This window comes from Cloeon dipterum, chromosome 1, assembly GCF_949628265.1.
Source record: "Cloeon dipterum chromosome 1, ieCloDipt1.1, whole genome shotgun sequence".
In the NCBI taxonomy this organism is placed as follows: domain Eukaryota; kingdom Metazoa; phylum Arthropoda; class Insecta; order Ephemeroptera; family Baetidae; genus Cloeon; species Cloeon dipterum.
In genome coordinates, this window is record NC_088786.1 from 1,151,733 (window position 1) to 1,168,902 (window position 17,170).

Consider the following 17,170-nt stretch of genomic DNA (forward strand, 5'->3'; position numbering starts at 1 on the left):
AACACAACACAACACAGCAACCTTATGAAAGCGCATTCATACCTTCACAAAGAGTTCCTTAATGATTTCAATTTACTATTGATCCTTCGTCGGTGTTTTTTCTTCTCCATTCATCATGAAGATCATATGTGATTTGTGTATAAACAATCTAGATTATGCAGGCCTGATGGTAGTCAGGAATCGTGCCAGAAGATGCCAAATCAGTGTCATCAATGGTGATGTTTCACAACGTCTCTTCTTGATTGTACAAAGCGCTGACAACAAAACTGGGACGCGTTATGATGTAAGCAATGTAACACAACCTCAGGAACAAAAATTAAAAGCCACTCTTAGCTTACAGGAAACATCGACCGAATGTTTGAAAGGTTTGTGTCAGAAGGGAAGTGCACCATTCGACTGAAGAGCCCGCACGTCGACCTGATTTTCAGCAATTGCGATGCTTTGCGGCTGGGGCTCTTTTTAAAGACTGTCAAAACGGGAGTGGTAGTTTCAAATAATACGACTGGTATGCGTAATAATCTTCTCAAAACAATTTTGAAGTTGAACATGATTATGTCTATCTAATTTCAGCTGGAAATGAAAGTCTAAGCTGTGGGAAGTCGACAAAGAGACCGTGTGCCGACTTGCCTGCAACGCAAAAAAAGTTCAAAGTCCCGAAAGTCCCAAACCTCTATGACAAATCTCGCACGAGCCTGATCATTCATTCAAGACGGGAATTGGTCACTTCTACTTTTTCACAAACACTTGTTGAGTTGAAGGTAACTATCTTCCAACATATTTGGACATTGTGCGAATTAAAATCGTTTTTAGCTGGCAGGGTTAGCTTTAGGCGACTTTCCACCTTCTGTGAGCAAGCTTGCAAGGCTCAAGATTTTGGACCTGTCAAATAATGAGATTCGCAGACTGCCAAACACCTTTGTTGCCAAGCTGGTTGAACTGAATTTAAGTGGCAATGCACTTGCTAGTCCATATTACAAGAACTGGCGCCTACTCGCACTGCCCAATGTCAAGAGCTCTTTGCAGGTTCTCGACCTGTCTGACAACAACGTAATTGTGAAATTGTTTCCCATGGTATTCACTGAAATCCTGATTTAACAGCTCGCCATCCTGCCACTGGACATCGTGAAACTAGAGATGTTGACTTCATTGAACCTCTCAAACAATCACATCACTAGAATCCCAACTGCCTTTGGATTACTGAAAAGACTGAGGTATTTGAGCGGTTTTCAGCTTTGAAACACATTTTAATAATTTTCGTAAATTTTCAGAAATTTGGACATTTCAAGAAACATGATTGTAGCGATTGATGTCAGTTTCAAGATGCTCAAACTAAACACCTGCGATATCTCGGATGCACTTACCCCTCCCCCTCTCAATACCATGGACAATTTTCCTTCCATCATTCCATCTTCTGTTCCTAGTTTGAGGAGCATTGCATCTGCTTATGTGATCGAACGAGGGTAATTATTTAGCACTGCAAACAAGCTACAAACTAATACTATATCCTGCATTAGACTGAACTACGAAGTGCTGCCCATGACTGTCCAAGATGACATGTTGCTGATGCGCCGATGTCTTTGCCTCAAGGTAGTTGCACACTCTGCAGAGGAATTTTCCCGAATCGATGTCAGACACATTGCGCAAACTTGCATTTTTTCCAATGGCGACTCTGTGGCTAGAATGAACTACAGCATTTGCAATAATTGCCGCAAGCGTAAATTGTGAGTTACTCAAAAATTAAGTGAGGTTAAATAATACCATTTTATTTTAATAGCAAGAGCACACATTAATGGTTTGTCATTTTTACAGTGTCCACATAATGCCGTTGTTTTCCGGAAACTGACTTGCCAGTGGTTAAAACCGGTTTTAACCGGACGATTGCGGACTCCTAAAAATTGTTAACATTTGTCTCACAACAATGTATTTAGCACACCGTTGTCGTCACATAAAGTGCCGTCAATGCCGTGAACGGTGACAACATGTTTGTTTTGCAGGAATAGTAAGAAATTTAAAATATTGTATAATAAACGTGACTTATCCTTGGTGTATAATATTAATTATTAATTTAATATCTTAATAACTTAACAATTAATACAACTACTGTTGTAATGAACAATGAATCAAAATCAGGTATTTTTTTTAAATTAGAAAAAACCGGAAAGTGCCGGCTAAAACGTTCTGGCAAAAACCGGTTTTAGCCATGCCGGTTATAACCGGCTGGCTGAAACTTTGAAAATCGCATTTTCAGGCCAGCGGGCATTCGTCCAGGGATGGGTGCATTTTGACTTGGTAGCCCATCCTACAACAAAAAGATGTGAGAACAATCTAGTTCGATTTGCCGATTGCTCTTGATAATAAAATGTAAAATTTCAGACTACAATGAAGGAAAATGTAATAAAATCAGCCCAGTGTTTTACTTACTTAGTGAATGCTTCAGTAATTTCGTCAATCTTGCTAGGGTGGGTCACGATTGAAAATTGCGCCGATCCAGGGTTGAAAAGCTGGGCAACATATTTGTTGCCTACTCTGCGCAAATCATCCACACTGACCTTGAGCAGCTTTTCCACAAGATCCCTGACAAAATTGAGTCAAATAAACTCGTAACTCGAAAGAATTAAATCAGTTACTTGTTGTAATTGAGATGCACCCTTTTGAAGAAGGTCAAAAGACCGTTCATGACAGCTTCACCGACTGTTCTTTCGTTTTGGATAGTTTCGTTGACCAACGAATTGCGAGCACTGTCCAGAAGAGTTTCGTCCCAAACTGCGTCAGGCTGCAGTTGCGCTTCCTGCCGTGGTTATTAATTAATCAGCCAATCCGAGATTTTGAAAATTTAACTCGGAACTTACCACGATAGCTTTTGCCTCCTTGAAAGCAGCAACCACGTTGGTTGACCGGTAGAGAGTGAAGTACAGCTTTCCCTCGTTGGCATCGCTGTACAAGTTGTAACTGTAGGTGAGCCCCTGTCCACGCACCTGCTTCCACAGCGGCCCCTCCAGCTGGGACAAGTACTGGCTGAAAAGCTGCATGGCTGGCAGGTCCTCGTGATTGTAACCCACGAGGCTGGGACAACAGTATTTCAGGAAGGCCGACTCTGCGCAGCCAAGTCCAACCACGCTTCCTCTGTCCGTCTGGCACTGGTCGATCAGCTCGCAGTCAGCAGTGATTTGCAACCTTTAAATTGTACGTTAGTGTATTTTTTTTGCTACCTCCCATTGCTTTGACACTCCTGAGAGTGCGTTAACAATGCGAGCCAACATGCCCTCAGGAATGTTGTACTAAAATGGTTTTATTTTGTTCCCTTTATAGTGAAGAATAAAGTAAATTGGATAAGAAAGATTGGCTTTTACTAAAATTAATCTTACGGTTTGATTGATGGCTCCAGCTTGGCAGGCAAAAATCCGGTCCATGGTTGGTCTGCATTCTCCAGGTTGTCAAAGTTGGCAGCAATCGTGATAGACAGGTTTTCAGGCTTGACGAGTTCATCTCGAAGTTGGTTGATTTGCTCAAGGAACTTCTTAGCGTTGTCCCCTCCAGCCTCCAGAGCAGAGCATACTTCCGTCAGTGTTCTGTGCTGTCTGATCATGCTTGAACAGTGCCAGTTGCTCTCTACAAAATGTTAAATTAATAACTTGCTTTATTAAATAAATAAATTACCTTTGCAGAACATCATTGACTTGAGGACAGCTAGTGCAATACTGTTTGCGTTTCTCTTGGCCTGTGCAACGTCATTCATCATTTTGGTAGCTATCACAGAGAGCCTTTCCATCGTGAGCTGCGAGTGGAACAAAATCTCCTGCATCCATTTCACGCAGCGCTCGTACTTTCCAGGCTCCAGCTGCACGTAACAAATATTAAGACTGAAATTTCTATCTGAAAAAAAGAAATGAAGCCCAACCTGCAGCATCAGGACGGCAGTTTGACCAAACGGGCCACAAGAGAATCTTTTGGGAACTCCCAGGCCGAAGGCAGTTGAGGAAATGACCGTGTCCGACTCTAGCTCGGCGACAACTGCCTCGTAAGGGATCAAAACCCCATCTCTAACGACTGGACTTTCCAGAATGCTTTCTAGCAGAAGTGGAAGGTAAATCCGCAGGTTGGAAGAAATCTTGCTAGTGTCCATCAGGGTGAACATCTGAAAAATGATACACAAGTGAAACAAGGATAATTATCATTCAATTGATTGGTTACATAGACAAAGTTTGATTTGACATTCAACAAGTGCGTCATCACGCCTGGAGCGCAGATGTTGGAGAAGTTGGGGTGCGTTACTTCAGGGTTGTTTGAGCTAAAGCTCTCAATCGGATGGAAATTGATTCCATCAACTCCTGGCAGAGGCACTGAAGTCAACATTTCGTCGGGTGGTGGAATCTGTCGATTTTAAAACAAAAGATTCAAATTTTAATTAAAAAATAATACTCCAATATCAAAGATTCCTAAAAGCTATTTTTTAGAACTTGAGAAATCCCAATTTAGTAATCTCCAAAGAGGCTGATTTTCCCAGATTACACCCGGATTTGCGCAAAAAATCAGTGGTGCATTTTTTATAAAATTGGCGAACCCTGCTTGCAAACCCCGTGAACTAGTTCATACATCATTTTTCTGCATAGCCGCGACGATTGCGTCAGCCTTGCCCTTGAGTCCATCCTCTCCGAGAGCTGCACGCTGCTGCTGTACCCTCTCTTCTTCTTCCTGAGTCATTTTGGCTTTGAGCTCAACACTAGGTTGGCCTTTAACCAAAACAAACGGGACATCAGGCCCCATGTACTGGTTCAGCAGTTGGATCCAGAACGAGTTTGGCTCTTCCAAAAGTTTGCGCAGGTCTTTGACCATGTTAAGTCGTTGCTGGAACTATGGGAAAAAAGGTTGATTTTTTTTGTCGGATGGGAGCATGTTTTTTTATATTTACATCTTGCTGGTTTCTTCCGTAGAGCATGTCAGCAATGGCCATGAAGCCAATCATGTCATGTGGACTGGATTCCAAAGCACTCAACGTTTCCAGAAGCTGAGACAAAAATTATATCTTAATTCCATCCCGACAAAAGCCTCTCTAAATCTAATTAACCTGTCGATTGATGACAGACTTGAGCCTGATCTCATCAATTTGCTCTTTTCCTGACAAGATGTTTCCCATGGTGTTGTCAAACGATCCTTTGACACTCTCCAATTTCTCCACAGGCACGTTCTCAAAGCAAAAGAGAAGAGCTGAAGAAGAGTTCTCAATCAGCATGTAGGAAATCTAGTAGAGATGGGATTAGTTGTAGATTTATAAAGGAAGATTAATTCTTATTACGTTGCTCGCACAGGGGTCTTTGATCTCAACCAAGTCCCTCTGCAGAGGACTGACAGGCGTATCGGCCAAGTACTTGACCATCACCGAGCAAGCGGTAATTCTATGCGGACAAAAAGACAGGCAACTTGTTTATAGGTTTGCTGGGCGAATTGCTAAAACAATACTTGTAGATGTCTGTGGCAGCTGATGGCCCCCTCCAAGCCAGTATGACTAATCCACCACTCTCCTCATCGCAGGGGAAAGGCACCAGCTGTTCAACGGACTTTGTAAAAGGCTGAACCTCCGTCTGCCATGGCCGGACGAACGCGCCTCTATTTCCCTGGAGTAGTTTAGATTTCACAACACAACCAATTTTGTTTAATTTTGAGATTACCTTAGCAATGATCTTATTTTCAAAGTCGGCCAATGCTGCGAACACTTGTTCTGCTTCTACCTTTCCAGTAATGGCAAGAGTCAAGTTTTCAGGCCTGTAGAATTGCTTGTGGAAGTTGCGTACCTATCACAGTGGTTTATAGCTCTAGCTCTTTGGAAAAGTGTGAGATGAGTCACTTTAACATTATCGGTCGAGGTGCGGAGGTTGTGCATGATTCCTCCAGTTTCAGAAGAATAGCCAGAGCCTGGGTAGAGTGCCTGGAGCACTGCTAGGTGGCACAGACTTTCACAAGAATTCTCTCGGCCCTGCATTTCGCAGTAGACAACGCCGCTGTCTCGACCCTCTCCGTCGATGTGGTGGACCTCGGTAATGAAGCCTTCATCCTGAACATTTCGATCGGCATTCATTCAAAGCTTTTCAGAGCAGGTATTTCCTCTTACAGAAAGGGTTGGATACAGGATATGATCTAAATAGATGGGCATCAAACTCAGAAAGCCTTCGGAACCCACAGTCGTCATGGTGTAGCACGTGTGGTCCGTGTCTGCAGCGAAAGAAGTTCAATTTTAGTTTTAGGAAAGTCCAACTTTTACGGCCAACCTGTCCACGCATTGGTGCCAGAGGCCAGGCACCTGTTGGCCAACAAGTCCAAAACACCCTTGTACGGGTACTTTTCACTGCCCAAAAATATCAAATGCTCCAGAGTGTGTGGCAAGCCGTCATCATCGTGAGCCTCAGTTGCTGTTGGAAAAGAAACACGAGGAAAAAGGACATTTTTGCCAGATCAAGAAGTACGAATTAACAATAATTACCTAAGACAAAGTAGCCACTCACAATTGGGCCACTTATATCAGCAATAACCACTGTCAATCCGGTGCGGCGAGAGCGGTACTTTTTTACATCCAATAAATCATTGGATTTGCCTTCACAAACCAGCTCGAAATTGCTCCATAGCGCAGGGAGGGTCGTTGATCCATCCGCGGGGGCCATTTCTAATAAGAGAAAAATGTCAAATTAATCAATAGTAATTTATAAATTAATACAAAATTATACAAATTAAAAGTTAAAAATAATATCTGCCTATCTGGACTGTTAAACTATTTTGTATAGATGTCTCTTGGCTATGTATAATATGTATAAAAAATTATATTATCATTTATCATAATCTGAGCGTTTCAAAACTATAAATAAAAACGATAAAAAATTCAAACATATGATAATTATAATTATAAACACGAATCAAAATAAATTTCACTACGTTATATATAAAAATTTAAAATATCAACTTATAAAATGTGACTAAAATAAATTTATAATTTTGAATTACACTTTTCCTGGAAGGCTTACATATATGATAATTAGTGTTTGAAATTCACAAACCCTATTTACCACTAACAAACCCTTACTTTTCGAGTGAAATTTTATGTCCCGGCAATGGATTGAAAGAAACAATATTACCTATTTTTTGATTGGCGGATTAAGCAAAAGATTTGCGTTGTACACAATCTGTTAGAAACGGTTTGAAATTCCTATCAGTTTTGCTTGCAGTTTTCCTGACTATGTTTGTAGTTTGTACCTGAAGTCAAAGCCAAAAGTGTTGTAGTGGTGGTACGCGTGTGCTGTGTTTTACTGATGAAGCAGAAAAGAGACCCCAAAAAGGCGGAGTCATTGGTGATCTTCTCATATGAATAAATAATCCAGGATAATTTATTTCATGCTACTAGATGGCAGCAGCTCAAAGAGTTTCAAAAAGTTTTGCGTTTGGTACTCCCCAGTACTCCCGCAAGACTGCTTATGTTTACCGCTGCCGTACCAACATCCCAGTCACGCCCACAACGCCTCTTGCCAGCTGAAATAAGTAAACGTCAGCCGGCTTCAGGTAAAAACTCCAAAACAATTTTATTGATTTTTCTTTCTCTTCTCGTTATCGATACAAAAACCTAAATTTCTCACAGAAAACTGACGGCATGGAGGCACTCTTTAGCATTCCATTCAGCATTTTGGAAGTTCCGAACCTGAAGATAAAGAAACCAACATGGATCCACGTTCCTTCAGCAATGACAGTCTTTTCGTTGGTCGTCCTTTCTTACTTCTTGGTCACAGGAGGTATGATTATAAACTGGAACATTGCTTATCTTTTAAATAATCAATAATTATCACCAAGGGATCATTTACGACGTCATAGTCGAGCCTCCCAGTGTTGGATCCACCACTGACGAGCATGGCCATTCAAGACCTGTAAGCTATAAAATTGGAAGGTCTCTAGCACGAATTTAATAAATACACACTTTAGGTCGCATTCATGCCCTATCGAGTGAATGGACAGTACATCATGGAAGGACTGGCAGCCAGCTTTCTGTTCACCATGGGAGGTTTGGGTTTTGTCATTCTTGAACAGACACATTCCCCGGCTACTCCAAAGCTGAACAGGCTGCTGCTCATTTTTGTTGGCTTCATCTGCATCCTAGTGTCTTTCTTCACGTGCTGGATTTTTATGAGGATGAAGCTCCCGTAAGTAATCGCGAATTTATATTGTAAAGAACTAAAATCACGATAATTTAGTTACTACTGATCTTATTGTGGGTATGTTTCGCTCTATGATAACCATTTGATCTCAGATTTATGATAATTTTAAATGCAGTATTAATAGAAATCAAATTTGCTTTTGTTTCAGTGGATATTTGCAGTCGTAGAAATCTCGAACACCTGGATCTTAAACGTTTTGTACAATATCATATTATATCGCACTTGTGAATAAAAAATCTGATTTTTCTTTTCAATTAAAAATCTATTATTCAAAAGAAATCGATTTATTGGATATTTACATTCAACAAATTTACGTTGGGAGAGGTACATGCGCAGCTACGTCGACTAAAATCTGGTCCATGGGCATTCTCCAATTCTCAATATTTTTGGACACCTTGCACCAGTGCTCTCCGTGGTGAGGCTCTGCAGCGATGCACCTTTCCATGACGTCGGCCCTCGACTCCTGGGTTCCTTGCATTGTTTCTAGTTTGTAGTAGTAAGCCCACGCATCGCCGAGGTCAGAGTCCAGTTTGAGGACCCTGTTGAGCCACTCTCTGCACTTTTGGTACTTGCCCTCGGTCCAAAAGAGTTTGGACACGGCCAGCAACACAATTGGGTCGTGCTCGCATTTCTTGAGCGCGTCCACGCTCTTGGTCTTCCTCGAAGGCCTCGGCTCCATGAAAATGGCCTCGGCCCACAAGACGCCGGCCGTGGGGCACTCCTGCAGAGCCTTGGCCATCATCGAGTTGGCGATCGCCACCATACCAGCTCTCAGCTCGACCCTGATGGCCTCGACCCAGAGGACGCCGTTGCCAGGATTGCGCAGGCGGCCCTTCTCGAGGACCGACCTCGCTTTCGTCAGGTGGCCCCTCTTTTCCTCCAAGGCGGCCAGCAGGGTCCAGAGGACGATCGAGTTGGGACACTTCTTGAGCCCTTGGTTGTAGCTGGCCTGGGCGCTGTCCAGCTGGTCGAGCTGCTCCTCGATTTGGCCCTTCATCATCCAGAGTTTCGGGTAGTCGGGGAACTTGGTGATTCCCTCCTCCAGCAACTTCGTGGCCGCGCTCGTGTCCTGCAGCGCCCACTCGAGTTTTGCAGACTTCATCATGACTCTGGGCGTGGGTGCGGAGCCCCTGGCCTTGGCCAGCAGGCGCTTGGCCCTTTCGTACTCGTTGTTTTCAGACTCGAGCTTGACGGCGGCCAGCCAGATCTCCTCCGAGTTTGGATTGGCCTGGAACGCGAGCGACAAGATTCCTCGCGCGGCAGGCACGTCTCCCGCCAGCCACTTGGACTTGGCCCCCATGAGCCAGAGCACCTCGGACTGCGGACAGTGGGCGACCGCCCTCTGCAGCAGGTTTTCCAGCGTCTGCCTGTCGCCGTTGGCCTTCTCGAAGTAGGCCGCGCGTAGCCAGATGCTCTTCTTGCTGGGGAAGGCGGCCAGGGCGTGTGCGTAGATGGCCCTGGCGCACTCGATGGCGCCTTGGTTGGCGCACGTGTCCGCGTCCTCCATCCACGTGTGCTTCCTGTCTTCGTCGTCGACGCCGTGGCCGATGACGCTCTTGATGAGCGCCTGGCAGGTGAGCACCGAGCCGCTCTTCTCGGCCTCGATGGCCTCTTTGAACCACTGGTCTCGACTGATTTCCACGCCGTTCGACGTCAGGGACATGACCGCCCTCTCGATGATCTTCTCCACCATGTGGCTGTTTCCGTTGGCCTCCTCCAGCTTGGCGGCCGTCGTCCAGATTTGCCTGTCCGTCGGGATGTTCTCTCTGGCCTTGTTGAGCACTTTCCTGGCGTTCTCGTAGGTCTCCAGTCTGGCCAAGGCCAGCCAAAGGTCGACACTCGTCGGGCAGCACTCCACGGCTCTGCTGAGCAGGATTCGCGCGTCGTCCGGCTCCTCCAGTTCGACCGCGGCCTTCCACAGGCGCACCGAGTTGGGAATGTGCTCCAAGGCTTTGCGGAACACCTTTTTCTTGGCTTTCAGCTCCGTCTCAAGTTCGGCCGCTTTGATCCACACTCGCACAGAGGTCGGGATCTGTCTGGCGGCTTGCGCGATGACCGTCCTGGCCACGTCGGGCGGCTGCAGCCTGGCCGCCTCCAGCCACAGGTCTTCCGACTTCTGGTTCACCTCGCAGCCCTTCATGATCAGGTTCCTGGCGGCCTGCACCTTTCCGGTGACCTCTTCGAGGCGAGCGGACGCGATCCAAGCCGGCGGATGGTTGGGATTCGTCTCTCGCACCGATTTCAGAAGCAAACGCGCCTTCTTGATGTCGTTAATGTCACCTCCGTAGGTCGGGATCATGGATTGCAAATCTGTGAGGTAACCTTTGGGGTCGACCACCGTCTGACCGGACACCGAGTCCGACACCTGACTCAGTTTCACGTTCATCAGGGAATTCCTGGCTTGCCCGATTTTGCGCAAATCAAGGTCTCCGGTGGGGGTGAGCATTCCGGTGGCGGTGCCTGGAATGGCCGATGCCAAACCACTGGCAGGATCGATTGTGCTGCTCGATTCACCCCCAAGATTCCTGGACAGGACCGAGTCGGGCAGAGGGGTGAACTTCTCGGCTCTCGGATTCCGCATCTTTTTATTCCTGGCGTCGCCTACTTCAGGGATGTTCCGCCAGTCATCGTCGGACACTTCGACAAGGCATCTCTTCAGGTCGCTGAACTGCTGCTGAATCTTGGGCCGCTCCTGACGATACCTTTCCAGCTCTTCTCGCAGCCTCTTCTCTCGGTAGTCTTTGCGTTTCTCGTCCATGCGCTTGTCGACCGCCTCGTAAATGGCATCGGCCTCTTCATCGTCCTTGTCGTAAGGGTCTTTGCTGAACAAGGAGCCACCATATCCAGAGAACTCGTCGTAATTAGAGTCGTTCAAATCCTCCTCATCTTCTTCGTCCTCGTCCTTCTGCTTCTTCCTCTTGCTAGGAGGAGCGTGTCTGTCGTCAGAGACATCGTTCGCATCTCTGGCTGGACCAATATCAGATCGGGTCGTAAAGCCGGTGGCACCGCGACCTACGCCAGCTACATAGCCGAGCGGCGCCGGTACTCCTAAAAAGTGCTTCTTGTTCTTGGTCGCCATTCCTCCAGGGACGTTAGCCATTGTTTAGCCTGAAAAATAGTTCTCTTTTTAGTGATATGTATGTATTTGAGCCTGAAGTGAAGACTGAGACTATGATGCCCTTTGGCATAAGAAAATACAAGAGACAAATTAATAGAGATTGGGAAGTTATAAACAAACAAACAAAAACATTTCAAGCATAGAGTGCAAGTTAAATATAGGTTTCTCAGACGTGTATGTGTTTCTCAAATTTTACCTTTAGTTTTCTTTAGTCTTAGGTTGGACAATATTGGACAATATCCTCAGGCTGTTTATTTTTCTTCTGGCCTGCCTCTCTGCTTCTTCAGCCTTTTTTGCTTTGAAAATAAAAACATTTTTACTCGTGAGGGAAAGGAGTAAAATTCAATTCCGAAGTACTAGTATTTACAAACTGTAAAAAGGCAGTTAATATTTTTTAATATTCTCAAAATATAATTATTTTTAAATTTCTATCTTTAATAATGTGTTTTAAACAGCAAAACATGTAAAAAACGTTAAATGTTCTGATCATTTCTTAACTCCTTATTTATACTTCCATTTTACGCATGCGCAATGGTTCTCTAAAGCGAAGAAGGCCGCTCTCGCTCTCCTGCTACTAAAGTTGTAAAGTTGTGACTGTGACAGCTCGTGAGCATGACTGCCCGCCCACTTGATCGAAAAATACAAATAATCTTGTGATACGGATGCTTAGATTAATCACTGCTGAATCGCTTTGATCATCTGCAAGCTAAACAAGCAAATTTAACTTTGCCAACATGTTTATGCAATATATGAAAGAGTTGGAACAGGTAATTTATGGCTCAATTCTTCTAAAAACAAGCAGCTAATTATGTATTCTATGATACACCCACCTTAGCCTTCATTCTGCGATTTTAGTGCTGATTTCCAATGTATTTTTATCATTCCAGGAACCATTTGATGCCGACGAGTTTGTCGAAAGACTTGCCTGGCGCACTGTTTCGGTCACAAGAGATGAAGGCGACCAGCAACAATTCGATCCAATTTTGCTAAATGACACTTTCGTTCAAGCTATCAAGTAAGCAAGCTTTTTATATGTAATTCATGATAAGGAGCACAGATTTTCTTTTACTGTCTAAAGTGTTAACTACAAAAACAAAACAGTTAAAATGTCGCAGGCTTTAAACCAGAATTAAATTACTAATGTATCATATGTATATTTTCCTAGATTTTTCAAGATGAACCTTTTGTTTTCTTGATTTAATTACAAACATAATTTCAAAAAAGTTGGTCATCATTTTACCTAATCAACCATAGTACTGTAAATATCCTGATTGATTTGCAGAGATTTACAACTGCTTCACGAGCGACAGCAGAAAAAATGTGAAAAGTTGGAAAATGAATGCAGAGAGGAAGAGGCGAAGCACTTTCAAAAGATTAGCTCTTTGCAAGAGAAGAATAGAGTAAGTGCTGCTCTTGAAAGAATACGTTCCAAAGTCCTAACGATGTTTACATTTGCAGTCTGCAGTGTCCACTTTCCAAAAATTGGACGAGAGAATCAATTCGGTGGCTACGAAAGTGCTTCATCTGGGAGATCAGCTGGAAAGCGTCAATTTGCCACGTTCAAGGGCTGTAGAGGCCCAAAAACTGATGAACCACTTTGCTGAGTTCCTGGGCCCTGGCTCCCCCATATCGGATGTGTTCACAGATACTAAAAAGATTGACGAAGCTGCGGATATTATTCAAAAGCTGCACTTAATTTCACAGGAGCTACCCGACAAGTACAAATTAATGTTAAATTGTGAATACACTCAGTTTGTTTATAATCCAATCAGGTTTGACTCTGCCAAGAAAAAAATCGGCAAGTACTACAAGAACATCGAGGAGCAACTCATTGACGATTTTGTGAGGGCGCAGAGATCTAACAACAGGGCCAGGATGAAGGAGATTGCCGCCATTCTCTATCATTTCAAAAGCTATTCCCAATGCATTGATGCCTTCATTGAGCAAAGCTTGATGGGAGCGTTCACCGGAAAAGACATCTTTCTCTTGGTCATTCCACTCTGCGAGAAAAACTTTTCTGTGATGAAGGAGGTGTTTAGCAACCCAGAACAAGTGATGGCTAAGTTTGTGTTGAACATTTTTGAACAGCTTCAGGTAAAATCTTTGCAGAGGACGATGTTTTAGAATTAATTAATAATGTTTCTTCCTTATAGACCTACGTTGTTAGTATTTTAACTAGCAAGTCTGGCTCTGATGATTACTTGAGAAACTTGGCAGATTCATATTCCAAGTAAGTGCATTTACTTACTTATTTTTAGAGGTCTCAGCCGCGAGATTTAAGGCGGTGGCTGGCTATTTTCACTGGCGGCTGGCTTAGACCTCTACTTTCAAGGAAACTTTGGATTTAACGTTTTAGTTTTTTCCTTTCTACGTACAGTGGGGGATTTTTTTATTACGATTTCACCTGTTTGTTTTCACGAGAGATTTGATATTGGCTGCAATTTTTTTTTTGTAATAAGGGGTTTTACAGGATAAATTCAAGTATCTTTTCGAAGGAAAATCAGTATGAAATTTGTAGAAACAGGCCACCGGCAGGGTTGCTTAAGAACGCAGGGCAGTGGTAAAAAAACTTTATTTTTCAATTTTAACCAGTCTTGCAGGCAACGTTTGCACCTCAGTTTTCAATAATTTTCAAATCATTAGCTCATGACATTGACTTGAAAAATCGTCAGAGAAATTCAGGCAGAAAATGGCAATTTAAATGAAAAAAATCTGCACAGTAGAGGAACTTGTAAGTTTTCACAGGTGAAATACAGAATAAATTCATTACTTACGTTAAAAATAAGTAAAAATTGAGTTGTAAGGAAATTAATGCAACCCTGGCCGCCGGAGCTCACAAAATCGTGAATATCTCGAGTTCTAATCAATTAATCATACTGTCAAAAAATGCCTAATTAGATGCACGACAACCTAAATGTACACTATTTTTTTTTGAATTTTCCAATGATGAAAAATATTAGTCAAAATACTTCATCTTAATTTTTTCCTTGGTATAGGTTAAATGCTGCCCCAACATTTTTAGACACTTTTAGGATGGAGAAACCAATTATTGGTTTTTATTTGGAGGGTTAAAGTTTTAAAAATCGTCTCTTTCTGTATCTGGTCAAGAGGCAGAAATTGGAAATGACACGATCGGATTGTTTTGACGCATGAATTCATCCCTGAGGTCAGACAAGACCGTTAAAACAGATTCAAATTCTAGTCTTGGCGTCAAGTTGGTTCCAGCATGCAAAAATATACGCTATAAAAGTATTTTTCCTGTATCATAATTTTTGTCTGACCTCCGGGATGCGATGATGGTGCGATTTCTCCCAAAACTAAAACGTCGAATCTCTACAGTTTCCTCTAATGAATTTTTTGCTCCACAGGACTGTGAAACTTGCTGCAGATCTTTCCAAATTTGATATGGGAAGTGACAACTCATATTTAAACATGCTTACTACCAAAACATTCCAAAAGTACCTAGATACTTATATCACGTGAGTTGCTTGTTGATCTTGATTTTCATTTAAGAAAAAAAAGCTCGATGATTTTGCAGTGATGAAACGCGCCTTTTGAGAGAGAAATGCTCAAACCTCTTGTTGAACTATTACAATTCTAAAAAGCATCAGAAGAAAGCCATCCAAACTGGAGGGTGAGTAATTGTTTACAACTCTTTTCTAATTTGCGATCATTTGAAACCAGGAATTCGGACAGCGACAAATCGACTACTTACTCTTGTGTTCACTATTTTGGACTGTAAAACAAAGATTTCATTTCTTACTCCCAATACTGGTGCGTTTACAGCTTCCAAGATCTAAGGAGAGACTTGCAAGCTGTGATTGGAACTCGGGCTAACATCAATATTGCTCAGATTGAAAACTATGGAGGTGAAACATTCCTGTCGGAGGAAATGGCGATTACCATCCTACAGGAAAGCAAGTCCGCCTTTCAGCGATGTCAATTGGTAGCTTTTTCACAGGGAAATATATCTAAAATGAAAATGACCAAAACTCTTTGCAGCTCTCTCAACCTAAGGAAACGGCCGCCAATGCTTCTCTAGTTTTGGAAATCTTGCTCCAGTATTTGGTGGTCGAGCACATCGATTACGCCATTGATTTGGGTTTGCAAGCTTTGCCCATTCCTGAGAAAAGCAATCCAAAGATTTACTTTTTTGATGTCGTCAGACAGTGCAATGCAATAATTCATCTGCTCGAGAAACAGTTCAGTGATAGTGTTGTGCCACTCATTAGGTATGTATTATGCATCGCATTTTAATCAATTTGCGAAGAAATCTTTTCCCGTTACCTAAAATACCTAAAAATGAGAACTAAAAATTGCTGTTGAAATTTTTGAGAAAATCGGCTCCAAAGTTTGCTCAGGGTTGCATTTGCTTACACCCGGTTTTTTTCACCACTGGTTTTTAACGGTTTTCACCACTCAATTTTTACCAATTTCTTGCGCAAGAATTGCAAAAAATGAATTTATTCCAGTTTTTTTTCTGTGAAAATCTAAAATTTCGGTCAGAGTGCTCAAAATTTCCTCCACTGTGCAGATATTTTAAATTGCCATTCTGCTGCCTCAATTTCCCCAAAAATTCATCTCTGACAATTCTTCAAGTCATGAGCTAATAATTAGAAATTGATTGAAAAATAAGGAGAAAACATTGCCTGCAAGAAACTGGTTAAAATTGAAAAAAACGCAGTTTTACCACTGCACTGCATGTGTTTTTAAATGCGGGTTTTTTGCAACCCTGGTTTGCATCATTTATTTCCCTAAAAATTCGCAAACCAAAGGATAGACCGCGACAAGAGGGATCAAAATGAAGCAAAAAAATCATTGAATTATTCCATAAATTTGGAGCAATCTGAAATTTAATTTTTCCTTGGTCCTGATTTAATTATTGCACATATTTTAAAACTAAACTGTCGCTAAATTTCAATGAAAAACCACTTCTTGCCATAGTCAACTATCCAAAATATTCTTGATTAGTGGCCTGTAAAGCTGTTCTTTAAATAAATTTGGTGCTGCAGTTCAACACCCAAACACTCGGAGTGCCTTCAAAAGAAAAAGCAGCTGCTTGAGCAGATTGAGACCAAACTTGACAACGGTTTGGACAGGACAATAAACGCAATCGTCGGTTGGGTCAAAAGTTACCTGCAAAGTGAGCAGAAAAAATCAGACTTCAAACCAGAGACGGACGTAGATACTCTCTCGTCACAGGTATCGAATAATTATTGCCATCGTCTTCTGAACTCTAATTTTATGTTGTTTCAGGCGTCCCTAAAAGTGGTACAGTTCATGAATGACATAACCAAAAAGGCGCGGGACAGTCTAGATGGGAAAAATGTGGACCACTTCCTGATGGAGCTTGGTGTGCGCTTCCACAGGGTGATATTTGACCACCTTCATCAGTTCCAGTTCAACTCGGCTGGTACGTGTTTGTCGCGCGCGGTCAAAGAACCTGCTGATGGCAACCTTTCACAGGTGCGATGTGCGCCATCTGTGATGTCAACGAGTACAGGAAGTGCGTGAAGGCTTACAAGCAACCACTGGTCGACACTCTCTTTGACTCTCTACACGCCCTTTGCAATTTGCTTCTGGTGAAGCCGGAGAACCTGCAGCAAGTCTGCAATGGGGAGCAATTGGTATGGATTTCCCCTTCCTCTATGGGGATTGATTATAATTTTCGTCTCTCAGGCTGGACTGGACAGGTCAATCCTAATTAATTTCATCCAGCTCCGCAGCGACTACAAAACGCAAAAGTTGGCCGTCACCTTGAAAGGACTAGCCTCGTAACTTGTTGTCGTAATATGGTGTTGTGTTCTAACCTTATTTATTTCATTTCATATAGGGAATTGTATGGAAGTAATTAAACAAATTT

At 42.8% G+C, this 17,170-nt stretch overlaps 5 protein-coding genes across 6 annotated transcripts in view; 3 read left to right on the top strand and 2 right to left on the bottom strand.

Moving 5' to 3' along the window:
- Positions 1-15: 15 nt before the first annotated feature.
- Lrr47 (Leucine-rich repeat 47) lies at positions 16-2,400 on the top strand. The gene is made up of 8 exons (XM_065475921.1): positions 16-283; positions 334-505; positions 571-758; positions 811-1,047; positions 1,099-1,211; positions 1,269-1,460; positions 1,515-1,721; positions 1,810-2,400. Exons 1-8 carry the CDS (start codon positions 116-118, stop codon positions 1,841-1,843), a joined length of 1,311 nt encoding a protein of 436 aa, XP_065331993.1. The 5' UTR covers positions 16-115; the 3' UTR covers positions 1,844-2,400.
- Positions 2,240-7,244, bottom strand: LOC135934280 (uncharacterized protein C05D11.1-like). The gene is made up of 19 exons (XM_065475903.1): positions 7,122-7,244; positions 6,476-6,655; positions 6,264-6,404; positions 6,107-6,207; positions 5,843-6,049; positions 5,667-5,789; positions 5,458-5,612; positions 5,294-5,393; positions 5,066-5,239; positions 4,910-5,005; positions 4,594-4,851; positions 4,192-4,371; positions 3,899-4,135; positions 3,658-3,838; positions 3,366-3,609; positions 2,850-3,174; positions 2,628-2,788; positions 2,422-2,574; positions 2,240-2,299 (listed from the first exon to the last, which is right to left on the bottom strand). The coding sequence occupies exons 2-19, from the start codon at positions 6,651-6,653 to the stop codon at positions 2,245-2,247; spliced, it is 3,069 nt and encodes a 1,022-aa protein (XP_065331975.1). The 5' UTR covers positions 6,654-6,655; positions 7,122-7,244; the 3' UTR covers positions 2,240-2,244.
- A 141-nt stretch (positions 7,245-7,385) lies between these two features.
- LOC135934295 (oligosaccharyltransferase complex subunit ostc-B) overlaps positions 7,386-17,170 on the top strand; it is a 106,757-nt gene continuing 96,972 nt past the window's right edge. Inside the window, exons 1-5 of one of the 2 annotated variants that reach the window (XM_065475930.1) lie at positions 7,386-7,542; positions 7,619-7,769; positions 7,828-7,901; positions 7,957-8,174; positions 8,338-8,363. In XM_065475930.1, coding sequence (XP_065332002.1) covers positions 7,631-7,769; positions 7,828-7,901; positions 7,957-8,174; positions 8,338-8,356 — 450 coding nt within the window. In that variant the 5' untranslated portion in view covers positions 7,386-7,542; positions 7,619-7,630 and the 3' untranslated portion in view covers positions 8,357-8,363. Of the gene's footprint in view, positions 7,543-7,618; positions 7,770-7,827; positions 7,902-7,956; positions 8,175-8,337; positions 8,451-17,170 lie in introns of those variants that run through there. The other variant, XM_065475929.1, reaches the window with a different exon arrangement.
- On the bottom strand, positions 8,455-11,624 carry Prp6 (pre-mRNA processing factor 6). The gene is made up of 2 exons (XM_065475904.1): positions 11,504-11,624; positions 8,455-11,297 (listed from the first exon to the last, which is right to left on the bottom strand). The coding sequence occupies exon 2, from the start codon at positions 11,287-11,289 to the stop codon at positions 8,500-8,502; it is 2,790 nt and encodes a 929-aa protein (XP_065331976.1). The 5' UTR covers positions 11,290-11,297; positions 11,504-11,624; the 3' UTR covers positions 8,455-8,499.
- On the top strand, positions 11,902-17,167 carry Sec10 (Exocyst complex component Sec10). Its single transcript, XM_065491380.1, has 14 exons — positions 11,902-12,074; positions 12,195-12,322; positions 12,590-12,707; positions 12,766-13,025; positions 13,080-13,401; positions 13,461-13,537; positions 14,676-14,786; positions 14,846-14,941; positions 15,094-15,253; positions 15,310-15,539; positions 16,320-16,509; positions 16,564-16,720; positions 16,774-16,934; positions 16,987-17,167. Exons 1-14 carry the CDS (start codon positions 12,042-12,044, stop codon positions 17,083-17,085), a joined length of 2,142 nt encoding a protein of 713 aa, XP_065347452.1. The 5' UTR covers positions 11,902-12,041; the 3' UTR covers positions 17,086-17,167.

Coding starts and splice junctions, on each gene's coding strand:
- Lrr47 (XM_065475921.1), top strand. CDS start 116: ATGAAGATCATATGTGATTTGTGTATAAACAATCTAGATTATGCAGGC. Junction 284..333: donor AAACTGGGACGCGTTATGAT/GTAAGCAATGTA, acceptor AGCCACTCTTAG/CTTACAGGAAACATCGACCG. Junction 1,212..1,268: donor GGATTACTGAAAAGACTGAG/GTATTTGAGCGG, acceptor GTAAATTTTCAG/AAATTTGGACATTTCAAGAA.
- LOC135934280 (XM_065475903.1), bottom strand. CDS start 6,653: ATGGCCCCCGCGGATGGATCAACGACCCTCCCTGCGCTATGGAGCAAT. Junction 4,136..4,191: donor TCAAATCAAACTTTGTCTAT/GTAACCAATCAA, acceptor ATCATTTTTCAG/ATGTTCACCCTGATGGACAC. Junction 2,300..2,421: donor ATTACTGAAGCATTCACTAA/GTAAGTAAAACA, acceptor TTTTTGTTGTAG/GATGGGCTACCAAGTCAAAA.
- Prp6 (XM_065475904.1), bottom strand. CDS start 11,289: ATGGCTAACGTCCCTGGAGGAATGGCGACCAAGAACAAGAAGCACTTT.
- Sec10 (XM_065491380.1), top strand. CDS start 12,042: ATGTTTATGCAATATATGAAAGAGTTGGAACAG. Junction 15,254..15,309: donor CCTTTCAGCGATGTCAATTG/GTAGCTTTTTCA, acceptor AACTCTTTGCAG/CTCTCTCAACCTAAGGAAAC. Junction 16,510..16,563: donor TAGATACTCTCTCGTCACAG/GTATCGAATAAT, acceptor ATGTTGTTTCAG/GCGTCCCTAAAAGTGGTACA.